Raw genomic sequence first — 16,450 nt, 5'->3', positions numbered from 1 at the left:
ATTTGATGAGGCAGGTAAAATGCAAGAATTTCCAGCAAAAATTCCAATTACTTACAGACATTTGCAAGTATTTCAGACCAAAATTTACTTATCACTTCAGCCTACCAAGCCATACTATAAGAGTTTCACTATCAAAACTATATAAATGGAAAAATAAACGAAAAAATTCTAAGACCTGGATAAATAAGCTGGCAGAATCTCTTCTCCAGTCTTCTTGCTACAAAAAATCCTACACAGTGTCCCACAAGCCTCAGCTCTTCCTGCTTCATAGTTATCAGGAAATTCACTTGCATCAAACATAGGATTGGAAACCATGGTGTCTGTGGACATTTGTGACCCTTTCCGTCGAAACTCCATGCTAGCTTGTGTTGTAATGGCTGAGGAGAGAAAAGGAGCATTTTATTATATTTGTCAATATGCAAATAGGCTCATGGGACCCTGGACACAAAGATCAAATGTTGGTGTCATTAAATTGTTACTTAAATAGAATAATGCTTTTGTTTGGCAACTACGTCTTAATTTTTTTAAAAGGGGCTCTCTGAAATCTTCTTTGAAAATGGCAACAATTAATTTACACTAGTATTATCAGTTTAATAGATTCTACTAGAAGCATTTTTCAACTGAATTTTTGATCAGCAGAGTACATGTGTATATATCTGTATGTCAATACAGATATATAATAAAAGAATTTGGCTTTTCTATTATTTATTCTGCTTTTTCCTCCCCCTGTAGAATGATGCTTAAACATTAAGAAAAATAGCTACTTCAATTTACACATTATCCCAGACAGACATCATAAGTGAATGGGCAAGCCCATGCCAGTTTGTATACTTTAGGGAGAGGGCAAAGTAAGGATGAGAAATGGGGAGGGAAGAAGAGAGAGCATTCCCACCACCCACCCAAATCCAAAACACACACCAAAGAATCGCCCAACCAAGCAAAATGAGAATGAATTTTAACAACCACAGACAGCAGCTAACTTGAGGTTGATAAATCAGAAAATTGGATTGGTAAGAAAGATTATCATGGTCATTCGTTGTCACTGAAACAGAAGCCCTTTGAAAGTTGCTTTTGTTGCTTTTATTTTTAACAAAAGATTTCACAGTGTATTGAATAATCACTCTGAAATCTTTTATCACTCTACATGAAATGTTTAAATTATTTTGTAATAGTTTTAATAGAATGCAGAGTCAAGCATAAATCTTTATGCAACTTCCCATGAGCCATTTTTAGTCCTGAATAAGCTATCCAGCAATAATACATTTGAAAAACACTACATGCAGAATGCATACAAATCAAACACTAAATCTGTATAAAAATAAGCTTAAAGCTTTAAAAAAAAAATAAAAAAGCCAAAACACAGTTAGTGCAAAGTCCTGGAATTCATGACATGACCAGACTAGTGTACAGAAATAATGGGACTGATTCAGGCAGATTAATTTGCTTTTGCCAACAATCTTCCCCATTCAAAACACAGAAAAGTATTTTTCTTCCCAAGTGCAAAAACTACAAGAGACAATGACAATCAAATTTTTTAATGGAATTATGAAAAAAATAAAAACATGACTGCAATTAAGGAGAAGCTTCTGGTTCCTACTTACAAGATTTATAAGAAAGAAGAATTTGGATAAAAGATGCTGCAAGATAATAGAAATAAATGGAAACAAATCAAAGGACAGCAGTAATTATAAAATACTTTAAAGATGGTGAAATTTTACAATAAGTTAAGAAGCTTTTTAGCTTTTTAAAAGTTAGATTAAAAGCTTTATGATACCACAAGCTAGTTCAAAAACAGGAAATTGTGCATTCAGATCCAAAATTATGATTTTTGTATCATGCAAAACAATGAACAAAGAAAATTACACAACTACAAAGAATTGAGGTTTTGAACTGCCAATAACGTGCATTAAAATTTTAGTTCATTAACCCTTCCCAGCTCAATGTTACTTTCACAAACTACAGTGTAATGTCACATCAGTCTAGAGCTAACCAGTTCATAGAAGCAAACATTTTAAGTTAGAGGTGAACTGCAAGGCAGAATTCCTTGATGGCAGCCAGTACTTAGAAAACAGACTAACAGTGTTAGTATTTCCGAACCTTCCACCCCCGCCCCTCCAACCCCACCCCCACGACTTCAAGAGCAGCACCCAATAGCACTCAAATTCAGTGAAATACCAGGACACCTCCTAGCTCCTGGGTAATGTAACAGCCTTTCTCATCTCCAAACACAATAGGGGAAAGAGGAGCTTCTATCTTTTCCATACCAAGGAAGGTGTTAAGAGTTAAAAGTAAAAATTAGCTGCCCACATATTATCTGAATTATCCATCTTTTGGCACAAGAGGGTGAGCAAAGCTGTTACAAACTCCCTAGAGAGTGAGAAGATCTGTATATTCCTTTTAAGCAAGCCCACCAAGGAGGCAGGAGATTGAGCCATTCTGGATTCAGGGATTTTAGTGTCAACAGCATGATACCCAAAAGTTACACTTATAAGAATTGCACCTTAATAAAAATAAAAATTAAAAATATGACTGATTCATTCTAGAAAATACAATACAAATTAATAAATATAAACATGGTTCAGAAAACTCAAGATATAAGGCACATGAACATAAGAAAATATAAGCCAAAAATGGTTTTCTAAAAGTTTTCATTTAGTCATAAGTACATTTACTTTCCATACATAAGCACTACTTTCAAACTTATAAATAAAATATAATATGGAAATGGTAGAATATAAAGTGTCTGAATTTGAAGAAAATAAACAAAGGAATCTGTAAACTCAAACATGCAATCTCAAGTTATACTCCCAAAAATATCTTCATATTCACACCTTTTTAAATTATTTAAAAGATCTGTAAGGACATCCAAAATGATTATACATGTATAATGCTCATATAGACCTTAGTTCTGAGATGATTCATAATAGCTAAGAATGCATTTCTGAGAGAAAGCAGAGACCTTTATGGTCATCATATTAGTTTTAATCCTTGGAACTAATATTCTCCCTAGAGATGCATAAACTAAAGCAATCAGGCATCCTTTTCTCTCAACCTACATCAAACCCCAGTCGGAAAAGTGCTTTCTTACCAAACAACCAGTACGCTCATTAGTGCATATAACGTGGTGTCTGGGCACAAAGTCATTGCAGCTCAATAAATGCTATCCATGATTACTGTTCTCTATAAGACATGTCATAAATATCCAGTACATTCTGCACTACCCCACATTCCCATCCTGCACGCTATGCCACTACTTCCAAGTACAATCAGATTTCATTTAAATAGTGTCATTTCTGTAATAAAATCTAAATGAAGATATCAGGGTTGAGTTATTAATTCGCCACCAGTCTTATTTAGTTCCAGAGCAAATGGTATTTTTTAAGTGTGCCCTGAAATCAAGTTCTCTAGACTAAAACCTGAGAAGAGTTTTTGATGAAGCAGAAATTTTCTAATATTTTATGTACTAATAAGTGAATGGCTGTCAGCATCTAAGAAAACACTTCTTGTGAATAAATTTCTGGTCAAAATCTTTAATTCTTACTATCAATATTATTATCCTGGCTGACATGAAGGGAACTTCCGGCCACCTACTGAAAGGAATTTGATTCAACAAAAAGTGGCTAACCTGAAGTGTGTCTAATAAAACCAGACAAAAGCCAAACCTCATAGAACAGACATAAAAAGGACAGGTAGGAAAACTTCCAAATTCTGTTACTGCAGCTGGAAGGGGTTAAACACAAGACACTGCTTGGTCAGAGACAGAGAGCTTTTACATATTAATCTTGCAGGTAGGAAAGATTAAAAAGAAAAAAAAAGAAAAGAAAAAAGTGATAACATATTTCTTGAGCAATATTTACCAGTCATGCTGCTGTCTCTGTTTATCCCATTATGAAGTTTACAGTGAACAAATGCTGCATCAAATAACCATGATCCAAAGAGATTCAAGATGCTGTTAACCTTTGGTCTCCGAGGGGCAGGCAGTGGCCGGGGTTCAGAACTAGTCTGATTGGGACTTGACAGAGGAGAGGTGGAGGATGTCTGGTGCTGAACTTTCGAGGCATGAGCAGTACTAACCTGTTAGAGGAGTACAACAATATATCCACACTCAAGAAAAGTTTGAGAAAACCGCAGGACTTTTCTAAAATGTTGGCAGATTAAAAAGTCAACTTCATACAGCATAATAATGGAGACGAAAACTCTTACTGTGCTTGTCTTCATGGTGGCCTTATTCACAGTAACAGCCCGGTGCCTCCGGTTATGTGGTGGGGTGGTATTGACAGCAGTGCTTTGAGGCATACTTAATCTATTCACGGGTGTTGGAGGAGCACTGTCTGATCGGGGTCTAGATATGCCTTTAAGAAAAAAACAAATGGAGTTATTCTTCATAGTTTCAAACATGTGGTTAGAAAATCTGCCTCAAATAACACCAGTGAAGGCTCAGGACAGACCACAGCAGACACTGCTAGCTGCCTCCCAGTATCTGTTCGTTCTTTCTTCCTGAGTTATAGAACACAAATTTTAGCTGGACATGGCTACCCCAAATACACAACTACATTTTCTAGCCTCCCTTACACCTATGTATGTGGCCATGTCCTGACCATAAAGAAGTGGGTGATTGTTGGGTGGGTACTCCAAGAAATCTTAAAAAGACCAATCAAGTACAGACTCTCCTCCCTTCCTAATTCCTGAACAGGATGGTTGGAACTCATTTAACCATCACGGCCCATGAAAGAGTACACAAAGAGCCACAAGATAGAAGGGCCTCGGGTCCCTTACGATAATGGAGCAGCTATAGCAGCCCTATACTGCCTAGCCCTGGCCTTACCATATGTGAAAATAAACCACCTTGTTCAAACCACTGGTATTTTTGGTTGTTATGTGGCCAAACTTAATTTGAATAATATATTACCTATGTAATGTATTAACAAGTGCACATAATAAATGTTTTAGAAAAAATAGGTATTAAATATCATTGCCTTTCGGTAGGTTAAAAATACTGACTTTTCATATTCCTAAAATGTGAAAAATGGGTTTATTTAAAGATTTCATTTATTTGAGAGCGAGCGCACAAGCAAGGGGAGTGGCAGGCAGAGGGAGAGGGAGAAGTAGGCCCCCAACCGAGCAGGGAGCCCGATACGGGGCTTGATCCTAGGACCCTGGGATCATGACCTGAGCCGAAGGCAGACACTTACCTGACTGAGCCACTCAGTCGCCCCAAAATGGTTTAAAACAGTGGTTCACAAAAGGTCTAATCTGCTTCCCAGTGACACACAAAAAAATGATACCTAATGTATTTTAATCTGTATTTTCTTGGATTACTAGCGAGAATGAACTTATCCCTTCTGCAAATCATTTATTCATATCCTTTGTCCATTTATCTACCAAGTCTTATTCTTTTTCTTAACATATTTTGATCTATTTATATAAAGACAACGAAAGCCTTCAACTATTATATTTGTTGCAAATAATTCTTCCTTCTTTGTCATTTGTAATCAAATCTGTTCATCTTTTTCTTTGGGCTTTCCATAATAGTTTCTAAATCTACACTCTAGAGTTATCTACATGTAGGTCTCCAAACATTTAGCAACATACACAAAATTCACCTAAGAATGCATCCACCAGACAGCTGATTCCACGCATGGCACGAAAAAATATTTGAGGCAGATGTTTAAGGCAGGGATACTGATTCAATTCTTGTGGCATTCCGCTCACATTTAAGAACTGTTCCTGAAATTTGGGAGTTGAGCTTATAATGGCCGGGTTACTCAAATCCACGGGATTACTATGAAAACAGAGAAAAAGAATTAATTACACAGAAAGGCTTTCTAATTTTAAAGGAAAATAGAAAATGATCATAGAAAAAGACATTTTAAAAAAAACAGAAATCACTGAAATATGAAAGACACAAACTGGGAAAAAAGAGAATAGTTAAAATCTCTCCCTAATTTATAAAAAGGGTAATTTAGAATCACTAATACACAAATAGAAAAATGAGGCCAGTCAAACGAGAATGAGAAGATATGGAGAGAAAATGGTTTAAGAATTAGGGCAGTATGCAACAGAACAAAAGTTCCACAGGACACAAGGATATAGCTAGTAGAGAGAAAAGTAAGAAGCAATAAAACTGAACTGAACAGAATTACTATAAAGAGAGAGCAGAGTACACCAAAACAAATTATGTAATATATGGTGATTAACATAACAATAAAAAAGAGGAAAAAAAAAAAAGAGAGAGAGAGCAGGTCCTGGGAGAGATAATATCCAGGCTGCATCAGTAGGCATGAGAACAAATGTTACATGTACCACAGGGGACAAGCTTCTAGAGACTGTAGACTGAGTGCAGCTGAGGGCAGCCTGACTCTGCTGGGACAGGGAGAGCAGGAGGCAATGATATAGATGGACCTATTGTCCACTGTGGCTCCACCTGAGGGCTGTACTTAGCCGTCACACACTGAGCACCAACACAAAAGTTACAGCATGGTTCCTGCCCTAAGACACCGGGGAAAGAGCACACACGATACTAAATAATAGTACCTTAACATATGTAAGAAGCGAAACCATGTCTGTGCTACACACTCGTTATCCATTTCAGGAGGGATCAGACTGGCATCTTCATCAGGAACTTTAAATGGAGGAAATGAAGGACCATACGTAAAGCGTAGCAATCTGAAATACAAAAAAAATGCATAACACCAAGTTCCTTTCTTAGCAGAATGAAAAATATATTAAAGTATTAAAATATGTATTAAGTATTAAAATACTAAGTATTAAAATATGATAACAGAAATACAAGAGAAAATAGATGATGTGTATTATACCTCACAGAAGTGAATAAGATAAATGTAAACGCTTGTTGATAAGAAACAAACTATAAGAGGATTTCCAGTTTTGTAAGATTAAAAAAAATGTTTAAACATTTGAACAATGTATTTATTTTAAAAATTATTTATTTAGTTACATACCTATTTATATTTTGTTATATAATTTATAAGTGTATCTATAATTTATAAAACTATATATATATAATGTTATACATTAGATATATATCACATTATGATCTTGCTTTATATAATAGCTTTTTAATATATAATATGTAATATATAAAATTATGTGATATAATTTCATAATTTCATTATAAAATTACAAACCATATATTATCAAATTACAAATTATGAATTATTTTTAAATTTTTATTTATGAATAATTGCAAATAACATGAGTAAACTCTATAATCATATAATATGAAACTGCTGTTTACAGTTATATAATTATAAATAAATTATTTAAATTATTTTTAAGATTCATCCCACTGCAAACTCCTTCAACACAACTAAGCTGTAATTTATCCATAACTGCTCTATAACTTGCATGAACTTCAGAATTTATAGTGTACCTTAAAAGTAATTCAATTCAACAATTCAATTACTTAATTTAATAGTACTATTCCAAATGTATTTAAACTGTTCAAAGCCCTTTGACTCAATCATCTTATACCTAGAAATTACATCTTACTGAAATAACCAGAATACACATAGATTTTGTATAAAGTATTCATATCAACAATATTTTTGAAGAACATAAATGTCTAAACAATTAAATTATTAAATAAATTATAATTTCATTTATATAATGAAAAACTACAAAGGCATTAAAAATATGATCTCGGGATTTAAGAATGGAAAAGGCACTTGTAATTAATGGGACAAGAATCAAATTAAAAAAACAGATAACAATACTATATAGAATAATCTCAATTTTTTTTAATAAAGAGAAATGGAAAAAATACATTAAAATGTTAACACTGGTTATCTGTAGGTGATGGATATTTTTCCCTATATCTTCCAAATTTTCTATTTTAAGCATGTATTGCTTTTATAATCAAGATAAAAAGAAGTATTATTTATTTTTTTGGAGCAGAAATTAGTTGATTTATTTAACATGATACAGGTATTATTTAGATGACTTGTTTTTGGTTGCTAAAAATTTTTGTTTTTTTTCCTTTAATTTTTGATTTAAACTCAATTAAGTATTATTTAAAAATAGATTTATAATTTTGACATTCACTACAATGTAACAGAATAAAAATATTCCAAAACTTCCATTTTTTTACCTTAAATAGTGATAAAGATATAAACATAAACATTTCATTAACTCAGAAAAAGACCAGTCTACCTTCTGATACATAATGCTACCTATAAGTTATTTGTTCCTGCCTTCACACTGCTCTCCCCTCATCAAATCTAAATCAGATCAAGTCTCTAGATCTAAATGCCAGCTGACAGGAAACACAGAGGACAGAGAAACATTAACACCACCAGCACATAATCAGAAAAGTTCAGAATGTGGAAGCACTCTAAGACAAACAACCCAGTTTCTTCAACAACAAAAACCCCAAAGAAATAAAAATAAGAGAGTAGGAACCTACAGTTTAAGATAGGCTTAAGAACCTTGCTTGTTTTGATTCAATGGAATCAACCATAAAAAGAAAAAAACAGGAGGCATGCAAGGGAAATTTAAACATTGAATGGTTAACTGATATTAAAGAACTGTTAAAATTTTTTAGGTATGATAATGGTACCGTGATTATGTTTTAAAAAGAATCCTCATCTTTTAGAGTTACATATTAAAATATGTAGAGTTGGGGGCGCCTGGGTGGCTCAGTCAGTTAAAAGCATCTGCCTTCAGCTCAAGTCATGATTCTGGGGTCCTGGGATCGAGCCCTGCATCAGGCTCCCTGGTCAGCGGGGAGTCTGCTTCTCCCTCTGCCCCTCACCTTGCTCTTGTGCTCTCTCTCTACTCTCTCTCAAATAAATAAATAAAATCTGTAAGGAAAAAAATATGTAGAATTGAAATAAAACAAGTCTGAAAAAAAATAAAGCCTACAGTTTACTCACATGATATATAAATGGTAAAAAAGGTAAAATTATTTTAACAAACTACCTACTTGGGTTATAATATAGCACATTATAGGATGGTCTCATTTCTGTAAAATTATGTATAAATATATATAATAGGATTTCTAGTGAACTTAACTTTTTTCATACCTTTCCATGGTTTTTTCATTTATTTTTATTTTTTAAAAGATTTTATTTATTTATTTGACAGAGAGAGACACAGTGAGTGAGGGAACACAAGCAGGGGGAGTGGGAGAGGGAGAAGGAGGCCCCCCCGCAGAGCAGGGAGACCAATGTGGGGCTCGATCCCAGAACCCTGGGATCATGACCTGAGCCCAAGGAAGATGCCTAACGACTGAGCCACCCAGGCGCCCCTCTATGGTTTTTTTAAAATAATAATCATGGTATTTTAGCAATCAGATTAAGAATGGGATTTTGGCAAGGGAGGCAGGGTACAGAATTCTTCTCCATACTGCTTCTCCATACTTGCTTAATCTGAAAGGTTTTAAATTTGCCAGGCACTAGCCAAACTGCTATATCCATTTTTAAGAAGTGGCTTGATTCTGTACCTAAAATACAAGTAATAACAGACACAGGATACGGGCTTTTCACAACATATTCCATGAATTCCAGGAACACATGGAACTAGGAGAAGCTGCCTTAGACCAGGTAGATGAAGGAAGGCAAGTCAATGATAGTGACCTACCTTGAAGTGAGTGCACAGGTGACCTTGCTCCACTGCTCCACCACTGCCGGGTGGTGCCTCCAGTTTGCCACCATCTCCTTGGCTGTTTTCCAGTAAGGTGGTGTTGGGAAGCACCGAGTACAAGCTAGTAACCAAACCTCAAAGAGAACACCAATCAACTTCTCTGCTAGATTCTCAGCAATGCCACCTTACCAACAAAAAGAAAACATCTTTGGCATACTCATTTTTAAAGAAAAAACTTTAATTCATTGATTCAGGATAAGTGGTCAAAAATCAAAATAACTGCAATGTTAAGTTCTGACTTTCAAATAGCCACTTAATAAGTAAGAATGAGAAACTATTCTTAGGAGCTCCTATGAAGAAAATCATGACTACATCAACCAATTATCATTTATAAAGTTTTCAAGTCGCCCTGCTTCTTATCAAAGATCTTTATCTTCCAGCAAGTGGGACAGACACAGAGGAGAAGGGGAAGGACGAATGTCTAGGATGTGTGACTACTGGGTCAGTTTCTGTGCTGACTGGTTTATGCACATGACCTCACATATTCCTCACATTAATTCTGCAAGATAGATATTTATATCTTTTACCAATTATCAATTAAACACATTTTGAAGAAGAGAAAACTTAGATGAGAAAATTTAAGTAACCTCTGAGTTTACAAAGTCAGTAAGTGAAGGAATCAGAGCAAATAAATACCCAGGTCTTTCTACCTCCAACCTTTGTTGTAAAACTTTCAGGTGTTTGAAAGCTACCCTTCAGGGAGAGGGAGACAAAGAAGGGAGCAAAAGGACCAGTGCTGTGCAGGACAGAGCCTCAACCATAAAAAACAGACCTGTTCCTCTGCTCTGAGCCCCGGAACTAGGGAGAAAAGCAGTAGTCTGTGCTCTGCATAGCTCCACAAGGCAAGCTTGGGATTAGTAGGAAAAGTTATAAGGATGCATATTTCAAATAAGCAAAAATGAAGTTTCAACAATAATGAGCCCCAGAAGGGGAGAAATTGCCTGCGTTGAGTTGCTGAGATCCCTGGCATGGAGACTGTGTACCAAAGAGCTAATGAGTCAATGACTGGCTAGCTATCATCATAACAGACAAGGTATTCCTACTATGGACTCACTGTCAACAGTGAAATTCTGTGATTTCCTTTAGATACTTTCCTGGACACTGCATTTGTGCAAGATCACAAGTGCACATTTGCATGTCTGTAGTAAGAGACTACACAGATGAATAGGCAACAAGGGAACCTAGAACTAGAATATCAACTTACAATTCGTGTACACTGTGCTGTAACATACACAGCAGGGCCTCTACAATACAATCTGAAGGCATAAAACTGGAGGCTTCTTAATGACAAGGTAATGAGTGGCATACTGTCATATCTCCAAATAGAACCCTTAAGATTTTGTATGTTTCATTTGCTGAACAAAATATCTTCTGTAGCTGTCAAGTTTTCAGTGTCTACTTTGATAACTACTTTGTAATCAGGTACAGTACTTACAGGTTCTACTTTAGTTAAGTTGTTTCTTATATAGGCTTTATCTTAATAGACTAAACAAAACCTACTGTTCCTATCATTATCAAATATGCATTAATGCACTGAGTCTCTCCCTACATTAGCAAAATCATCACTGAAAGTAAAATAACTTCATGTTGTACCTATCAGGGCTTCCATTCTAAGACCTGTTAACCTTGGTTTGTCAAATGTCATGCCAAATTGTAAATCCCTAATGAGTCTACTATTCATTGAGTTTAAAGTGAATTGTATCCAGAGCTCAGAAATAAATTAGAAAAAACATAAACAGACCTTGAACAGTTGGTGGGGCTAGAAGTATGTCATTAATCTGCAGAAGAAACAACAGTAAGACTTCCCACGTTTCTCGTGCCATGATGGATGACTCACGGGCCAGTTTCTGAATGGCTCTCAGGACCTGTAAGCATAGTCGGATCTGACTGGAGCCCTGTTCCTGTCTGAAGAAGACAGACATATCACTGACAAGCCTTGAGGAGAGAAAGCAAAGGCTTGAGGACAGGCGACTTACGGACACAGCAAGCAATGGTCCAATGACACTCCCTAAGAGCATCAGAGGACAGGACAAGGTGCAGCCTCTTCAGTTCAAAGATATTTTGCCACCATACAGTTTGGCATTCTGGGATCTCAACCTACCATTCCTATGAGAGCTTGAAAAGCTCCTGGGGACGGGGGGAACAGTAGAATGTAAGCTTCACCTCTGGATTTTCTAAGTCTAAAATGTGCCTGACACATAACAGGCACACCATTTTCTGCTGAGTGAATGAGTAAATACCCACAGCCCCTTCTGTTGCTCACAATGAAGCAGAATGGCCTTTGTGTTCTTTTTAAAAATTTTTAAACACACATTCACGAGAATTTAGAATGTGAATTCACAGTGATCACAGTCCCTTTGAAGCTAATGTCTGCTAGAGAAGAGCCTATGGACCCAGTGGAATATCCTCACAGGTCCCTGAAACTGATGAGGTATGGAGGCAACTGCCTCAGAAACGAGCACCCTGCTACTGCTGTTCTAATAAAAAAGGCAACTTAACCTAAGATGGGGGTTCCAATGGTTCCCAAGATACCCTAGAAAAAAGTTTTATAACTCTCTTTAGTCGACAGGACCATTTTTTTCTCAAGAGAATAAAATAGATCAAAGTATTGGAGCTAGAGTTGAAGAAAGAGGTCCAAGCCCCAGCCCCTTATCCCTACTTTCCAAAGTGGACCACCTGAGAATTTTGAGAATAGTAGGAAACTCACTGCGCAAATGAGTGGTGAGTTGGCCTCCAGACCTCCTATGTGAAACCTAAGACAAGTAACTAATATTACTGAAATAAATCTCAAGGGCAAGTTCTTATATTATGACTTATGTCACAAAGAACTGATAAAACAGAGCTTCCTCAAAAAATCCAGAAAATGAAGTGAGTGGCCTTACCACTCCCGCCCCAACCTGACCATAGAAGGTTCTCAGATTCTGGGCCATGGCCCAGAAAACCAGACACTTATCCTACAGTTGCAAACAAATGACACCAATAAGTTTTTCCTAAAGAAGTCCTACCAAGAGTAAAATGAGATGTTCACCTAGGAAAGACAAAGACCCCCAAAGAGCTGGGAGATGTCCCACGTTCAGCTGGCGGTGAATCCAGTTCATGTGAAGCGATGAGTCTCAAGTTTGTGTCTGTTGCTCTGGCTACTTGAAGAACAGTACAAAACTATGTAATAGCCCCAAATCTCATCTAGCCATACAAGAAGTCCATAATAAGAAATAAGAATAGCTCTGGGGTTGACACTCTTCCAAGCTAGCAATAAGACTCCAAGCTAGTAACCTAGGCCTACCCACTATTTCCAGGTACCTGTCTGCTAATACAAAAGGAAACATCTGCTCTGTAGGCAACTGTAGCCTCACTAAGAAGACCTAAATTCAGGAGCAGTGTCGAAGTTTCTAAAGCTAAGAGAAACAAAATCATCTTTACTAAAAAATAAACAGAAAGGTCTACACACCAGAGATTTTCCTTTCCCAATGTTTTCAAAAAGAACTTGTGATCTTCAGAAAAACTGTTCTTAGAACGAGGGCTGTGAACTACAGCCCATGGGTCAAATCTGGACGGCCACCTGTTTTTGTTGAAGTTTTATTGGAACACTGTCATGTTCATTCATTTATACATTATCTATGGCTGCTTTCTCTATATCAGCAGAGTTGAGTAGTCAGAACAGACACTATATAGCCCACAATTTTACTATCTGGGTCTTTATCAAAAAGTTTGTCAACTTATCAAAAAAGTTTGCCAACCACTGCTTTAGAAGAATATTACATTTTTTAAACTACATTATATTTGAGCAATGAAAACCCTAATCGATTTTAAAAGATGATTCACTCTTCACTCTTCACTCAATCATGCAAACAAAAAAGAGATCAAACTGATAGGCAAAAAGAGAAAGGTTACCCCCGACTTATCTCTAGCAAAGTGGTTAAAAAGTTTCTTCTGAGTGTCACTTTTTATAAAAACAACTAAGTAAACTTGATGACAATTTTGTGATCTGAATTAAAAAAAAAAAAACAACCCTGATACTTCCAATAAAGGGAGAGGAGATCATACCTCCCAATACTTAGCGCTGAAAATATTCAGCTCCCTAAGACACTGTTGGCCAGGAGAACTCTAGTACTCAGCAGTTCAATATCCTCTCCAAAGAATGCACACACACTCTTGAGAAAACAAGCTAATGAACAAGGGACTCATGTTCTCAAAAGGGAAAAAAAGCAAAAGCCTAATTAACTCAAATGCCATTGATATTTTTCATCAATACAAATGAATTGAGCACGGAGAGGTGGTAAGAGTACAAAAAGGAAAGAAACACAGTGACAATACTACTCATCAGACTGTCTCATGCCCAAGGAAAAAGGCCAGTAAATTAGTCTCCTACATGGAGTGACAAAAGCATTAAAACTATTACACCATTTTAGAAGAGCCTGCTTAGACACAAATAATATGCTAATCATGGCCAACTACTTCCTATTACTACTTCTATTTGAAAGCAATAAATAATAAGCAACTAATATTTAATTCACACCTAAAGTAATATAAGGACTGCACCAGGTACTATGGAAGCCCAAAATATGTACAACCTAATTCTTGCCTTCCAGATGGTTAGCTGGGGAAATGAGACACACACATTTTAAAAGATAAACAATAAAACAGTGAAGACATAAAAGAGTGACACAGGAAGTAACACTGGTTCAGAAAAGGTATGATGACTGTGGGTCTGGATGGTCAAGTAAGGCTTCTTTTTATAAGGCAGGATTTAAGATGAACCAACAAGAGTGAGATGTGGACAACTAGGAGAGGAAGAAGAGGCAGAAAAAGACAAAAGGGCAGGTGAAGATGTGGAAGATCATTAAGGAGTCTTCAGGGAATGTATAATTTATGAGTCTGACCAATGAGCAGGGCTCATGCAGAATTAGCAGCAGATAATCTGGCTAGATTATAGCCAGCATGTCACACAAGGCAAGGAGTTTATACTTGATCCTACACATCACAGTTCTCAATGAGATTTTTTTTTTTATTTACAGATTTTATTTATTTATTTGATGTAGAGAGCCACAGTGAGAGAGGGAACACAAGCAGGGGGAGTGGGAGAGGGAGAAGCAGGCTTCCCGCTGAGCAGGGAGCCCGATGTGCGGCCCGATCCCAGGACCCTGGGATCATGACCCAAGCTGAAGGCAGATGCCTAACGACTGAGCCACCCAGGTGCCCCTCAATGAGATTTTTTTTTAATTCAAATTTTACAAAGTAATCTTCTAAAACTCTTTAAAAAAATTTTTTTTGGGGGAGGACACCTAGGTGGCTCAGTCAGTTAAGCATCTGCCTTCGGCTCAAGTCATGATCCTGGGATCCTGGAATCCAGCCCTGAGCTGGGGTCCCTGCTCAGTGGGGAGTCTGCTTGTCCCTCTCCCTCTGCCCCTCCCCTCTGCTCATGCTCTCTCTCACTCACTAATAAATAAATAAAATTTTAAAAAATAATAACAATTTTTTAAAGTAAACTCTATGCCACATGTGGGGCTTGAACTCATGACCCTGAGATCAAGAGTTGCATGCTCTACCGACTGAGCCAGAGAGGTGCCCCCAAAGTAAACTTCCTTCTAAATTTAAAAAGTTAAAATTTATAGAGTGGTTTTTGGATGATTCAAAGTCCCTCACCAGCTGATAAAGAAAAAGCTGTAACAAGAACTTTTCCAAAAGGAAGCAAGCCTCTTTGCCTCTTTCAAAGATATTAAGAAATCGCTAAAGACAGGTTTTTCTTAAAGGAAATCCTCATGGGGCGCCTGGGTGGCTCAGACGGTTAAGCGTCCGCCTTCGGCTCAGGTCATGATGCCAGGGTCCTGGGATCGAGTCCTGCATCAGGCTCCCTGCTCCTTGGGAGCCTGCTTCTCCCTCTGCCTCTCTCTCTCTCTTTCTGTCTCTCATGAATAAATAAAATCTTTAAAATAAAAAAAAAAGGAAATCCTCATGAATGGATAAGAAACTAATTAATGCTTTCTTCTCCATTATTTTCTCTATTTCCCAAACTCTTTACAATGACATATAATCTTTTAGAATTGGAAAAAAAATTTTTTTTAAAGATTTATTTATCTGAGAGAGAGAGAGTGCAACAGGGGGAAAGCACAAGCAGGGGAGAGGGAGAAACAGACTCCCTGCCAAGCGGGCTTGATCCCAGGACCCTGAGATCATGACCTGAGCTGAAGGCTGACACTTAACTGACTGAGCCACCCAGGTGCCCCTGGAAAAAAAATTTTAAGCCCAAATAAGGTATTTATCACATATTATGATATTTAAGATCTTTGTCTTAGAAGATAGGAGAAAAAAATCAGTAACAAACTGTTAACATAATCTTTTGGCCTACTATGAATTTGCCCATAATTTCAAGTCTGCTTACTTCAATGTCTTCATTCTCTCATAGGAAAGATTCATTTTAAGGTAAAGGCTTAGGTGCCTAGAAAAGAATTATGATAGGCAAAAGTATGTTTTTTGAATGGAGGGGAAAGGTGTCATAGCATTTTAATATCTAACAGCTATCAGATCTTAGAAAGGAAACCAAAAGTCTTTAATGAACACATACTTGTTAAAAACACTTAGTAAGGGGCACCTGGGTGGCTCAGTCATTAAATGTCTGCCTTCGGCTCAGTTCATGGTCCCAGGATCCTGGGATCGAGCCCCACATCGGGCTCCCTGCTCAGTGGGAAGCCTGCTTCTCCCTCTCCCACTCCCCCTGCTTGAGTTCCCTCTCTCACCGTCTCTGTCAAAAAATAAATAAAATCTTAAAAAAAACAAAACACTTATTAGT

General features: G+C 36.8%; 1 protein-coding gene and 1 long non-coding RNA gene across 8 annotated transcripts in view; one reads left to right on the top strand and one right to left on the bottom strand.

The window, feature by feature from the left end:
* RALGAPB (Ral GTPase activating protein non-catalytic subunit beta) overlaps nucleotides 1–16,450 on the bottom strand; it is an 83,092-nt gene that overhangs the window by 50,474 nt on the left and 16,168 nt on the right. For 4 of the 7 annotated variants that reach the window (XM_027621186.2, XM_027621188.2, XM_027621189.2 and 1 more), the window contains exons 4-11: nucleotides 11,405–11,568; nucleotides 9,601–9,787; nucleotides 6,535–6,666; nucleotides 5,604–5,782; nucleotides 4,204–4,352; nucleotides 3,858–4,074; nucleotides 1,602–1,637; nucleotides 176–377 (exon numbers count right to left, since the gene is read on the bottom strand). In XM_027621186.2, coding sequence (XP_027476987.1) covers nucleotides 176–377; nucleotides 1,602–1,637; nucleotides 3,858–4,074; nucleotides 4,204–4,352; nucleotides 5,604–5,782; nucleotides 6,535–6,666; nucleotides 9,601–9,787; nucleotides 11,405–11,568 — 1,266 coding nt within the window. The remainder of the gene's footprint in view (nucleotides 1–175; nucleotides 378–1,601; nucleotides 1,638–3,857; nucleotides 4,075–4,203; nucleotides 4,353–5,603; nucleotides 5,783–6,534; nucleotides 6,667–9,600; nucleotides 9,788–11,404; nucleotides 11,569–16,450) is intronic. The other 3 variants (XM_027621190.2, XM_027621192.2, XM_027621191.2) reach the window with 1 other exon arrangement.
* The window catches only part of LOC113937226, a 36,106-nt gene that overhangs the window by 16,779 nt on the left and 2,877 nt on the right, over nucleotides 1–16,450 (top strand). The gene's annotated exons all lie outside the window — the stretch shown is intronic.

The sequence above is a fragment of the Zalophus californianus genome, chromosome 8, assembly GCF_009762305.2.
Source record: "Zalophus californianus isolate mZalCal1 chromosome 8, mZalCal1.pri.v2, whole genome shotgun sequence".
Lineage (NCBI taxonomy): Eukaryota > Metazoa > Chordata > Mammalia > Carnivora > Otariidae > Zalophus > Zalophus californianus.
This window is presented reverse-complemented; position numbering and strand designations above follow the sequence as displayed.